This window comes from Lepidothrix coronata, unplaced genomic scaffold (assembly GCF_001604755.1).
Source record: "Lepidothrix coronata isolate B3197 unplaced genomic scaffold, Lepidothrix_coronata-1.0 Scaffold13, whole genome shotgun sequence".
NCBI classification, from domain to species: domain Eukaryota; kingdom Metazoa; phylum Chordata; class Aves; order Passeriformes; family Pipridae; genus Lepidothrix; species Lepidothrix coronata.
This window is the reverse complement of record NW_016690193.1, coordinates 3,867,377-3,880,468: the sequence shown is the minus strand read 5'-3', so window position 1 is coordinate 3,880,468 and position 13,092 is coordinate 3,867,377. Positions and strand designations below refer to the sequence as shown.

Sequence of the window (13,092 nt, the reverse complement as noted above, 5' to 3'; positions counted from 1 at the left end):
ATCTACCATCTAATGCCTTCCATGTTATACCCCAAGATGTGCAGAAAGTCCTACTTCAGAAACATTCAGAAACTGATGTTCAATTGCATGTCTCAGTACAAAAACAAATCACGATTTCTGCTGTAAAGTCTTTCCTCAGTCACCTACACCCAGTCTCAGTCGCTTGAGATCTCCAGGACCAAAGCCAAGAGTATAACAGGAAAGAGAAAGTACAAACCTCATACCCAGTAAATGGGAACTTTATTAAACTACCGAGTTACTCCGAAATGTATAAATGTTCCATTAAATACAGTCAGTTTTCTTTTACACCGATTTATAGAAATTTATTTACATGTTCCAAACACATTTAAATTATTTTTCAAGCTTGCTACCAATAAAATTTGTTGTTTTTTTCTTTTTTAAAAAAGGAAAAAAGAGAATAATCTGCTCTTGCAGATGTGCATACATCCACACAGATACAAATAACAAGGGAGATGCTTTTTTATCTAACCCACAAGGGAGGCAGAATCCAAAAAGCTTATGGCATTTCAAGCAAAATATTTGCTCTTGCCAAAAAGCGGGCTATATAAATTCTCCCTGTGGGACAGACTCAAACAAGAGGCCCTATGCAATACTTCATGGTGGTTGGGTATGATGTCTGCATCAAGATTTGCTGGTACGTGGGAGGAGCTAAAGGTGCCTTGCCAAATTCAAACCTCAAAGCTAGCTGTCCCTGATACTAGCCCGTGAGAAGAATGTGAGCAATTAAATGGCTCATTCTCACTGAATTATGCTCTCCCAGCACTGAGGGATAAAGCAGACAAACAGATCTACCACTAATAAGTCAATGCCACTTGTCCAAAGAGATTTTCCTTTTATTTTTTATTTTATTCTTAAACGAGGCTTTCTTCGTAAATGAATAAAAGGCAACTCTTTAAATAAGATGCTTAGGAGAACAGCAGTTTCCCTGCCTACCTACATTTCTCTTGGGAAGATGCACAGCATGCTGAATGAGTTTTCCCTCATTCTCTTTATCTTAGTATGACAGGAGTTAAAATTTGTATCTGCAGAAAAAAAAAGTGTTTTTATTTTGCAAAAAGCTTATCAAATACTAGTTTAGTTCCTTTAAAGTCTTTAAACATTAAAAGCCACATTTGAAGCAACCAAGGAGCTCTACAAAAACACTGTCATGCGTAAGCTCTGTGTTTCATGCTAAATATTCTTGTTGACAAGGAGAGGGAGTGGAGAAGGAGGAGGAGGCAGGGAAACTAATGGCTCAACCAGAGCCATTGCAACATTCAAGTAATTTGGTAGTATATAAACCAGTGGAAACATGGAATGGTAAGAAAGTGCTCGGCACTACATTGCAGCCTTCAAGAGCTGAACTGCAAACATCCTGATATGTATCATAAATATATGGCACTTCTGTATGACCAAAAGCTGGCAAGTTTGCTTGTGATTAAAACAAGTCAGGAGTAGTCATCATCCCAATGGTTACAGATGGCCCTTCCAACAGGCACAGCCTCCAGCTGTGCTATTCGATGCAGCACCAGCCATATCTACGTGTGCATGCAAGACAATGCTGCCACATTCCTGGAGAACAAGCCTCCTGCCCAGCAGAAAGCCTTTTCCAGACACACATACACATTCATAAAACATGCTATAAATTCTTCAGAGAGGTTAAAGATAGCCACAAAACAGCAAATGTCTTGTTCTACAGTTTTTTGGCCAGCAGTTCCCAGTCTGTCCAATTGCCAGCAATGGACTTCGCAACAGGCAAAAAGAGCTCCCGAATCCAAGGAATTAAAAGCAATGGAAAGCACAATCACCTAAGTTTGTTTTCAGTACTGTTCCACAGGATTCATTTTGACATCAAGTAAGAAAACCAACCAGCACAAAGGCTTGAGTCTTAGGAAGAATCTTATGTACACAAAAAAACTGGCCTATATCCACGTTTTCTGTCACAAAGTGTTTCATCTTGTAGTTAAAACTTCTTAAAACTTTTTGGCTTTTGGTGACCTTCTGTATCATAAACACAAAGATTTGCTGTTCTGCTTGCATTCCATCACAGTAGGTTCAAATACATTCAAATTCATAAAAAAGGATTTAGACCAGAACACAACTACTTGACCTTTTCCAAAGTGTGCTGTACTTTAATGAGCACATGATGCCATTTATCGGCAATATTACTGTTTTAAGGAATTTCACTACACAGACATCCAGTGCTTGAACAAGTGTTCACATTGCAAGGTTAAAAAACACCTCTCCCTTATTTCAGTAATGGCTTCAGTATTTTACCAATTGTGGTCCGGTTTGCATCTTTCAGTTTAAGAGAGGCCTTTTCCACTGTTCCCTGCTCCTTTGGTGCAGGCTCTGCTGTAGTGCTGACGGCTTCTCCCTGCAGGATGCTTCTCCCAACCACTCTGGCACTACTCGCTCTCTTTAAGGTACTCATACTGTTCTCCTTTGGATTTGGATCATCAGAGGTTGCTGCTGGCTTCACTTTAGGCAGCCTCTGGGACACAGACCTTGTGATGGTTGGAGGTCTGGATGAGCTGGATAGATCCACTTTTGCACGCTTTGAAGAAGAGGCCACTGTATTCCTTGCAAAGTTTGGGACAGCAGATGGTGTTTTGGGAATACCGACTGTGGCAACCTTGGTGTCATCTGTAGGAGTCTGGGGTTTTACACTGGAGCGACACATCTTTGTTTCGTCTGTCTTTGATTTGACATTACTCCTAACAGGTTTAGAGCTTGGCTTCTTGAGAGAGACTCTGTCCCTCTCAAAATGAGCACTGCTTGAGGTGACAGTGCCCCTTCGTAACTTTGGCTCCTCTACTGACATGCTGTGCCTGTAAGGACTTCTTGGCAGTGTGTCTGTTGTGCCTCGGACAGAGCTGCGATGAGACAGCCGACTTTCCACTGTACTAGTTTCACGAAGGACTGGCTTGGCTTCTGGCTTTTTCACGGTGCTCGGTGCCCTGTTTGACCGAGAAATAGGCACCACTTTCCTCATACTTTCATTCTCAGAGGCATTCAAAGTTCTGACAGGTCTGGAAGGAGCTGTGTGGCTAGGGCGAGTGCCACTGGGTTTTGAGGAGCTTGGAGATCTATCTTTTAGAGAGTTTCTCTTTGGTCCTGCTGGATCTTTATTTTTTATGGGCTTTTCTTTAGGAATCATGTGCTTGCTATTGGCATCATCCTTATCATTTGGAGAGGTGAGATTTGAGAAGACAGTTCTAGCCCTGTGTTGAGCATCATTCCCAGAAGAGCATGCTTTGACAGCCTCACTTCTTATTTCATTACCTGTTGATTTAAAATCATTTCCCTCTTCAGAGTCCAACGTCAAAGAACAATCAGTTGTTGTATCTGACACGTAGCACATTGGCCCATCCTCCCTACTTCCCAAAACACTTGTATCCACAGACATGGGGCTGCTGCTGCTGGGCTCTGAAGCTTCACTCTTGCAACCCACTGCCTTGGCTTGATGGTCGTGGGCCTCTCTGGAACTTCTGCAAGCTGGAGGCAGGTCGTCATCGGCAGTGCTCTGGGAATGAAAGCTTAGATCATCTAGAGTCTCCAAGTCTGTTCCACCACCATCCTCTAAATATATTAAAGGTGCATCCTCTGCAGGCTTTGTTCCTTGAATATCAAACTTATGCAATCCTTTAACAGGTTCACGCTCCTCGATTGCCAGGGCCAGAGCATTTAAATCTGTAGACTCCTCGCAGGAAACATTGGAAGTGTGCATGTTGTAATCAGTGCTCCTCTGTGAATAATGGGCACCAGGACGAGCTGAGCTGCTGAAGTGACTGGGCTGAGCTGGAGGCACCTGCACTAGGCCACCACCTTTCACTTCCATTTCAGACTGTTGGTGTAAGTTCAAGGTATTTAAGTTGAGATCTCTTGTTTCTTTGGATTCAGTCCAGGCTACGTTTGGTCTTGCTTGTCGGGTGTTTGCACGGGGAAGGCTGTTAAACTTGTTTGGATCCTCGTCTTTTGAGATTTCCAGGAAACTCTGCAACTCCCTGTCAGCAGTAATCCCCAAAGAAAGTCGAGAGCGTCTAGAATTTGTGTTTCTGTACAAAGGGCTTTGAGGTCTCTGCTGCAAGAAGGGAAGAAACTCTCCAAGTCCTTTTTTGGCCAACATCTCCACATCATTTTCACTGCTGCTCCGCCCAAAGCTCCCAAGCTCTCCAGCTGCCCAGGATCGACGCTTCTCCTCCAGCTCCTTTCGCCTTTGCAGACTATGAAGTTCCTGCATCTCTCGCTCCCTGTTTTCCTAAACGGGAAAACCATAAATACATGACTCCAGAGGACAGTGTCCTATGCATGAGAACAAGACACGCTGCTTTACTGCTCCCTTTATTTCTTCCCATCGAAGTTAGCTCCTACTGCTATCACCCTCTCCCAACCTCCAATAAATATGCACACATGAAATCACCATGGCAACCACAGCCTGCAACTATTAACCCTGTGGAGAGCAGTTCCCCACATAACTAATGCTGACAACACATCAGTCTGGTCAGCGTAGGCAAAAAATGCATAAGTCCCTGCAAAGACCAGCAACGTGATCTATCACACCCGAGTAGATGTCAGGTCATAGAATATCCTGAGTTGGAAGGGACCCACAAGGATCATCAAAGTCCAACTCTTGGCCCTGCCCAGGACAGGCTCAAAAATCACTCCATGTGCCTGAGAGCATTGTCCAAATGCTTCTTGAACTCTGGCAGACTTGGTGCTGTGACCTGGGGAGCCTGTTCCAGTGCCCAACCAGCTTCCACTTTTGGTCCAGCTAAAAAGTTCCTGCTATAAGATGGAGAGCTTCAAGTCCTCACTAAGTTTAAAGCTGGCAGTTTTATCAGGTGAGTAAACATCTATCTAATCATTACATTTGTATTTTAAGACAAACTTGTCTGACAAGCACGCAGTTAACACCACGGTCCTTCCATCCACCCTTACTACAATTGCAATTGTTCCTCAGCAAGTGCAATTTCTACACAGTGCTACTTCCCTCTATCATTACAGATTGGATATTTTGCAAAAAGTCATTGCTTAATTGCATATGGAAGCAAATAGAGAAGTTAACACAATGCCTCACAATACTTAGACATCAACTGACACCACTCAAGGACCATTTATCAATGTCTCACTCCAATTCTGGATCTCATATTCACTGCTGGCTTCAAAAACTGGCAACTACCGTAGAGAGGTTGCCCAGGATAGGATAGAGATTTTGGCAGCTAGGCTGAGGGATTTTGATTCAGGGAGCCATAGAAGAGGTAGTTTGTGTTTGAAAGACAACACAGTAACACCTTTTTACTAAAATAATTACCGGTGATTTCCTGCGAATATCAAAATTTAACTGTCACCTCTAGGCTTCAGATTTAATCCAGCTGTACCTTTGGTTGAGCTTTCTGGGTCACTTTCTGAAATGAAGAACCTGGTTTGCTGCAGCCAGTACAGCGGTAGTAAAACAAAGAAGTGGGAGAGGCTGGTCTTGACAGAGGGTTCGAAAATTACATAGTTTTCCAGCATGTTGTTAAATCTGTTCTGATCATTGGCACACTGTTTAAAAAAAACACACCTCTATTTGTCTGAAGCACTGTCTAGTTTGATCTTCCCACTGTTGTGACAACAGAAGAGCTGCATAACTAGAAGAAGTCACCTGAAAGCTTTCAGTAAACAAAAGCCTAATGCTTTTTGATGAATGGATTAATCTACACCTCTTAAGGTAGATTTGAGACTACACTGGGCTCTGAAAGATAAGATGCATTAGAGACTTAAGAAACCTGAGCAGCTAAGAAAGGAAAAATGTCTGTGGCAGATAGCTTGCTTTCACACATATGGAACAACAGAATGAATTCTTGCCAAATGCTAAAGCTCAATTTTAAATACTGCATTGTAAAGACAAATGGTTAAAAAGAGGTGTAGATATTATTACCATCATATTCCATATTAGATGCAGAAAATTTTAACCCCACCCAGAACATGTTTTAGGAGATTTTACTCAAATGAAAAATCTATTTTAAGCACATAAAGACATAAACTGCTGGTTTTGCGGTCCACACATTACATTCATTTTTCAGAACTGCTATCTTTATTCTGAATTGCTCTCTTAATTTTGCAGGAACAGTGGTTAGTCCATGCTTAGTAAGCAAATCTTCTTAATATTTCCAAGTAAGAGTCTGATTTGTCATTTTTTAGAGTGTAGCTGCTTACTACAGAGAGAAAGAAAATCCCCATTGGACCTCAAATTAATAGCTATCCAACAACCACTCGTAATGTGTGACCATGAATTAAATCCCCCAAATATTTGAACGTATACGCATGAAGTCATCTCTTGCTAGACTGACTGCAGTAGTGATCACCATGTGGTTTTGTACATTTGTATAATGTCCACACACACGTGTAACTATGTGCTGTCTTGGGTGGCAAAACTTAGGTAAGCTAATGGTATGACGGGCATGTTAGCTGAACATCCTGTCAGCTTGCTACGAATCCAGATTGTTCTCTTTTTTTCTGAACTAAAGCTGTTACACAAAGTGCTGTCAAATGCAGATTGCATAAGGCACAGAAATAAAGAAATGTGTGGATCCAACTAATTCATACTATTTATAAAAGCCTTAAAATACTGGTAACAATAGGTAGACTTTGCTGAACCGAAACTGTAACCAATGCCTCCTTCATCTTGGTATATATACTTCAGCATTCTTACCTTGACAGCTGTGTTGAATCTTATGCAGAAGTCCCTAAATATCTGGAAACATTCATCCAACTTCATAGTTTCTTTGTCTTCACAGAAAAAGTCAATGAGAGCATTTCCCTCCTTTTGCAATTCTCGTTTCTGGTGTTCAAGCTCCTTTAGATGTCTTACAGCAAACTGCAGCAAAAACCATATACAGCATGAACCACGCAAAAATTAAAAGTCACTACAGGTCATGTATATATTAGGAACTTATAAAGTTCATGTTCCAACCTAGAACTTATTCCCAAGCCTGGGAAATTAACATTTTGAAGGAGAACTCCTACTAATGAGGAAACATGTCATTTCAGCAGACAGAGTAAAGAAGGTCAGGAGAAATGGATAAACACCAGGAAAAAGTCCAAAAGCCCTTGAACAAACTCAGAACTTTAATTTTCAGATGAGTAAAATCAAAGACTGTACTAGGACACTGACAGATCACCAGGGAGCCCCTTAAAAGTTCTTCATTCCTTAGTTTCCCATTTCCCCTTCAACTTTCGACTAAGCATAAAGGATTAATTTCCCCTCCCCACTCTTCCAGAAAAGTACATTAATAGATTCATGGATATACATCACAAAATCATTTCCTTCCTAAGGTGACCCTAGACCATGATAAAAAAAGGTTTTCATGCCAGAAAGGCAAGGAACTGCTGGAAATATGTATATTTTAAGACATCCAGAAAATGTTCCCATAAACTAGCACTTTGAATCATAAATGTAGAGCTATACAGACAGGATGGGAGTAAATCAGTGCAAAGAGATTGAGGAGGAAGAGAATAAGGCTGTGATTAGACTCTGAGCAGCAGAACTGCTTAAAACACTTTGCTCAGGTGCTCCTGTCTCCTCTATCTGCATCACCAGCCACTCGCTTCTATCCTCGCCCATTGCCAGATCTGAGACCACATGTGATTTAAAGTAACCTGATGAGAAAAGATAACTTTCAGACAAGTATGTTCTCAGAATCTAACTCATGGACACCTAAATACTTTTGATAATGTAATACTGGGGTGGGAAAAGGCAGCTGGAGGCACTGATGACCATTTGAGCCAATCCTGCTTTCAGGAAGTTACCTGGATGATTATACCAGTAGGGTAGGAACAAATATGACTTGCTAGTCTTAAGAAAAAAAAGAAAAAAAAAGGCTCACAATAAAACCTGGACTGAAGATAAACTGGACAATTGATAAAAGCATACATTGAAAATTAGTCCCTCCCACATATTCGGTACTTTATTCAGGAGGGTGAGATAATCAAAGCTGACTTTTATATCAGCTTGGCTATCACCTTAATTTAGAAACAAAAAACGGAAGTGTTTATGTAAGGTATGCATTTGTAAAACGATTTTTTTCCCAACATTTCTTTTGGAATGTGGCCTAAACAAGGTTGTAGTGTTACATAAAACCAGCTATTAAATTTTTAAAAATCCCAAACATGTTAAAACATAACATTAAAGAGTCTGGGTGCAATGGATAAAAGCCAACGATTCAGAGTGAATGAGGACAAGTATTTCAATCTTAACCCACCCCTTTCTTCATCAGCTTTTCATCTCCTACAAAACTGCAGGGACTCATTAACTATATTTGCAAGTGGAAAATCAGGGCAGTTAAGTTCCGGATCAACACCTGCCTTCTTACTTTTAATAATTATCTATAACATGAAACAGAAAAATAATTTAATTGAAGTATAATATGTATTTCTCCAAGCATCACCACATACTCAGAAAATACCAAGAACTCTGCTTTAAAGTTAAGTGCTATACACATTCAGGCCTGTAAAGTCATTGCAGTACTAAAAGAAAAAAAAAAAAAAGGAGAACCCACCTGGAAATAATGGAATGGCTCACAATAAGAGACTGTGCTAAGTGTAAATTAGTAGAGAAAACAGTTCCTTAACCTTCCAGCTGCTAGTATCTCTTCAAACACCCAGCAACAAAGACTTATATTTACTGCACAGTCTCAGCTAAAACTGACATGCTCCAGTATAACGTAACACAGAGATACTACATTTTGGGCAGCTGCAAAGTACAAAACCATTGACCACTCCAAATTGTCTTATATTTTAACTACTGATCTTCATCAGTCATTACACATGCATTAAACATGCTTGCCTAACAAGCCTGGGGCAATGTACACTCAGTATCCCTCCCTGTAAAAACACAGTCCAACACTCTTACTTGACAAATAGCATGAGGTTGGAACACCTTTGTACAACTGATAGGGGAGGTGTATTAAAATAACACTTCTGTTTATTAACATGTCCATACAAATTGAATTCATCTGAAGAATGCTGCTGCATTCAGGTGACACTAACACCAATATCTTACAAACCTGGAGAAAGCTTTCCATCTGGTGAAAGAGTTTTGGGTCTCGTCGGATGCTGTCTTTAACAGATCTTGCCTTGAGAGACAGCGAGTGGAGCTCTGCTTCTACATTATCGACGGATAACCTAAAAATAGCATATAAGGAGAATGTTTATCAAAGGAGAAGGAGTGGCCCACAGGTTAGCCACAACATGCTGCAAAAATGGATGTTTTACATGAGGTGCAACCTGGCCATCAAACAAGACCTGCCTGTTCAGGAAATCTCTCCAGAGCAGACACTGAGGGTTAGGAGAGAGATAAGCACATTTCTTCTTATTTGCAACCTCAAAAGATTTCCATGGGGTGTGGTTTCACAATTAACTCCAGCCAGTCCTACCCACCCTTACCACGAGAAAGGGTAATAACACCCTGCGTCTGACCAGATGTTCCTTTTCTCTCCCTGGTGCCTGTGCTAGCACTCATTTTCTAGATGGCCAAGCCACATCTGTGTACCAAAAATTAACCTAGGAAAACAGAAGAGCCAATTTGCTTCCTTTGCTTGGTCCAATTGATTACATCATTGTTCGAGTGCAGGAGCTGCCACAAAAAGGGGGCCACAAGGGACTGTCAGCCAGGACTACTCATTTTGGCAGTAGCATCTGGCATCATGAAATTGCATGCTACAGTCTTCTAAGCAGTCACAGCAACACAGCCTACACAGTATAAACCCAAGAGTCATAATATTTCATCCTTGTACTATGTACCAGAGCTGCTCCTATGGAGAGGTAACTCAGAAATTGAAGATCACAGGAAGGAGCTCTGATCTGATATAATCTAAGCGTTCTCCTGGGAGACCCACGTTCCATACAATGGGAGTTCCCACCTAAATCTCTCAGCCACTTTGAGAGTAAATGCTTCTAAATCTATGGCATTTCCTTCACAAGAGAACTAGGCTTTGTCTAGGAATTGAAGCACTATGGTTTCCTAAATGCTAAAGATTAACAACTGTACGCATACTCCTAACTAAGGTCATTTCACCAGCAGCATGACTTTCGAATAGTAAAGCTGAAGAATTTGTGGCAGACGGACTGAAGTGCACGTGGCAGCAAGATGGTGACAGCATGCATAAGTTTGTCAGTGCACACACAAATGAATATAATGTGTGCTGGTTTTTCTCTGCTTACTTCATCTGCAAAGATTAGTTCCCTGTTCTGGGCAGATCATAGGTGTTTTTGCAACTAAGGAAAGCAGTAGAAAATACAGGCTACTTTTTTCTGCCTTTGAAGGAGGAAGAGGATGGCCTACAAGTAAAGAAGGCAAGACAATAAAACATAAAGAACATAAAGGTAGTTGTTTTAACATGTTCTAATTGGGACGATTTATAAGCAACTTGTACATGACAGTTCTCTCTAAAGACCTTCCTCATGCCCAATGGTGAGGCACTATTTAATTTTGTTTCATTTTCCTGTACAGAGTGCATTCCCCGAATAGACTTCAGCGTGAATTACAACAGAAGATTTTCAGCACTAACAAATATGATCAAAGGACAAAGTGGTTACGAAAAAAAAAATCACCAAATTTGGTATTCTGCCTGTTCCCCTGCTGTTTGCCAGGGGGCTTGGATGGCAAGGAAAGCTACATTCCCCAGCAGGCCACATGGCAGACTGCCAAAAAGGTGTGTGGGTTGGATGGCAGAGAGCCACACAGGTGGTCCCTCAAAAATTTTTTTTATTAACTCCATGGCCACTCCTTTCCTCAGAAGATTTCAGTCTTTTGCAGACATTACTTAACTCTCCATCAGATCTAAGAGACTGGATCCATTTTACAGCTGGGAAAAGAACGTAAATAGATTGCCCAAAGCTCAAGAGTAAGGAAGTAGCAAAACTGGGAACAGAACTTCAGCATTGCTGGCTTCCAGATCTGGGATTTAGATCATGCTGTCTCACATAAGCAAGTACAGTTATTGAGGTACGAATCAGGTTCAGTTTGAAATTATGCAGCTTGAGACTTCAGGATGATAAAAAATGCAGAGCCAACAAGCCATTCAGATTTTCCATCCAAGACAGCAAATAGAGAGAAGCAAATGGAACCCCAAAAAGCATCTAAGCAAAGCCAGGGCCAGCACCTGTACCTGATACCAGATTTGGAAAAGTATAGTAGCCTGCTCAGAGACAGATGAAAATTTGTTTAAGAAAAAACAGTAACATGCTTTTAGTTCCATCCTTTAAAAGTAATGAACATGCACATGTACTTGACAGAGATAGAACTACCAAACCCCTATGGAGATCGTGTAATAAAAAACCTCATACCTGAAGGCACATTGCAGGCATACTTCTGCTAGTAAATGGAAATTAAGCCCTCAAAGCTACAGTAAACATTTGTAAAGATCTGTTTTTGTGCCAAGACTTTCTTGAACAAGCTTCATTGCTTCACAAATAAGAAAATTCCAAGTCACGGTCTAACCATAAGTTCTCAGTTTTCTTTTAACTCACCTGGCGGCATCATGAACACTCCCGATTTTTTCTGAAAAGTTGAGAAGAGCAGCATCTTTCTTTTGGGCTTCCTGAAACAAACACAACAAAACCAAAACATACACAATCCATTAACATTCCACCACCATGCCAAAGCCCCTAAGTCTGACAGTTCTAAAGCTTCTGGGAGGGCACTTAAAGGTTTCTCTCTTGCATTGTTTTTCTTCCCATTCATCCTAACACAACTGAGTGGAGGACATCCCTTAAAGAAAGGCAGGGATTAGAACTGGAAACTTTAAACTCCAGCTTCCATTTTCCAGTGTGCAATAATAGCTGCTTCTGCCAGTGAACATAAGCCACATGTATTAATAAGGAATGTCAAGGAAAGAACAATTTACTGATGCCATTGTTTGAGCAGATACAATGTTTCCTGTGCAAACATCAATTAATACCCTATTGTTTGCTGGCTGGAAATCTGTTAAGCCAGTTTGTACACAGATAACCAAAGTCACATATAGAAGCATTTAAATCCTCTTCCTTCTAAAATCAAGAAGTTTGAAAGGAAAGAAAAATAGCTTGAAAAAAGTCTGCAGCAGCTTTACAAACTTGTGTCAGTCATCAAGGGAGAAAAACTATCAAAAAGGTTGCTCAAATGATTCAACAGGAAGATTGAAAGAATATTTACCAAAATAAGCCACTTTCACAGTGTAAGAATTCAGGACAATAAGAGAAAATCTACAATGATGAAGTTTGATGAAGGCAAGTTTTTACATGATACAAAAACTTAAGTTTTCCATGAGTTTCTGGATAGGATGACCAGGTAGAGGTAAACTGGTGAATTTTGTGGCAGGAGAAGAAAGGTGAATACTAGATCAAAGCTGTAAAAAAGCTGCTTTTTCTGAGGCACATGGCCCCTTCTATTGTCTATCATTTATGGACCTACATTTGTAGCAGTTGCTTATACCAGCAAAATAGTTTTTCTATACCAGAGCAACAAAATGCAGCAGACTCATCCCAGGTTTGTTTGCTTTTGTGTCCGCCAGCTTGAGCAGTGACGACAGTTTAAATCCAACAGCATTGCCAGCATAACCTCCCTAAAAAGAAATGAGCAAACAGCTGAGGCATGACATCAGTGCACTGCAATACTAACAAGGAAGTATGGTCCATCAGCCATCTCCCTTTTGGATGTCACTTACCGCATTCATAATATTCCCAGCCTGAAGGACCAAGTGCAATATGGAATGCAGTTCCTCACAAGTCATTAGCTCTGTAAGGAGCAAGAAAATTGCTGTCTAACAAGTGTTTGTTTAGAAATATACACAGTCAGTTACCAAACTCCTCTTCATCTCAAGCTTTTTTTTTTTTTTTAATTTTAACATGAAACTACAATAAACTGAAAAGGTCGTGGGAAAAATAATGGTACTATATAACTCCAATTCACGAGCACAGTTGACAAACCCCAAGTGTATGTTCAGACTTTAACTCAGCAAGTGTAGTATTTCCAAGGCAACTTCCATCAGCTAAGGAAACATTTGGGGCCTAATCCTGCAATGTGTGAAGTGTCTCATGCAAGTGGTTAAGTAACCTCACCACCTACTA

At 40.7% G+C, this 13,092-nt stretch overlaps 1 protein-coding gene across 1 annotated transcript in view; it reads right to left on the bottom strand.

Annotated features, from left to right (window-relative positions):
- Positions 1-221: 221 nt before the first annotated feature.
- FHDC1 (FH2 domain containing 1) overlaps positions 222-13,092 on the bottom strand; it is a 36,089-nt gene continuing 23,218 nt past the window's right edge. The window contains exons 7-12 of the mRNA XM_017806038.1: positions 12,690-12,760; positions 12,480-12,587; positions 11,515-11,585; positions 9,051-9,168; positions 6,698-6,862; positions 222-4,261 (exon numbers count right to left, since the gene is read on the bottom strand). Coding sequence (XP_017661527.1) covers positions 2,249-4,261; positions 6,698-6,862; positions 9,051-9,168; positions 11,515-11,585; positions 12,480-12,587; positions 12,690-12,760 — 2,546 coding nt within the window. The 3' untranslated portion in view covers positions 222-2,248. The remainder of the gene's footprint in view (positions 4,262-6,697; positions 6,863-9,050; positions 9,169-11,514; positions 11,586-12,479; positions 12,588-12,689; positions 12,761-13,092) is intronic.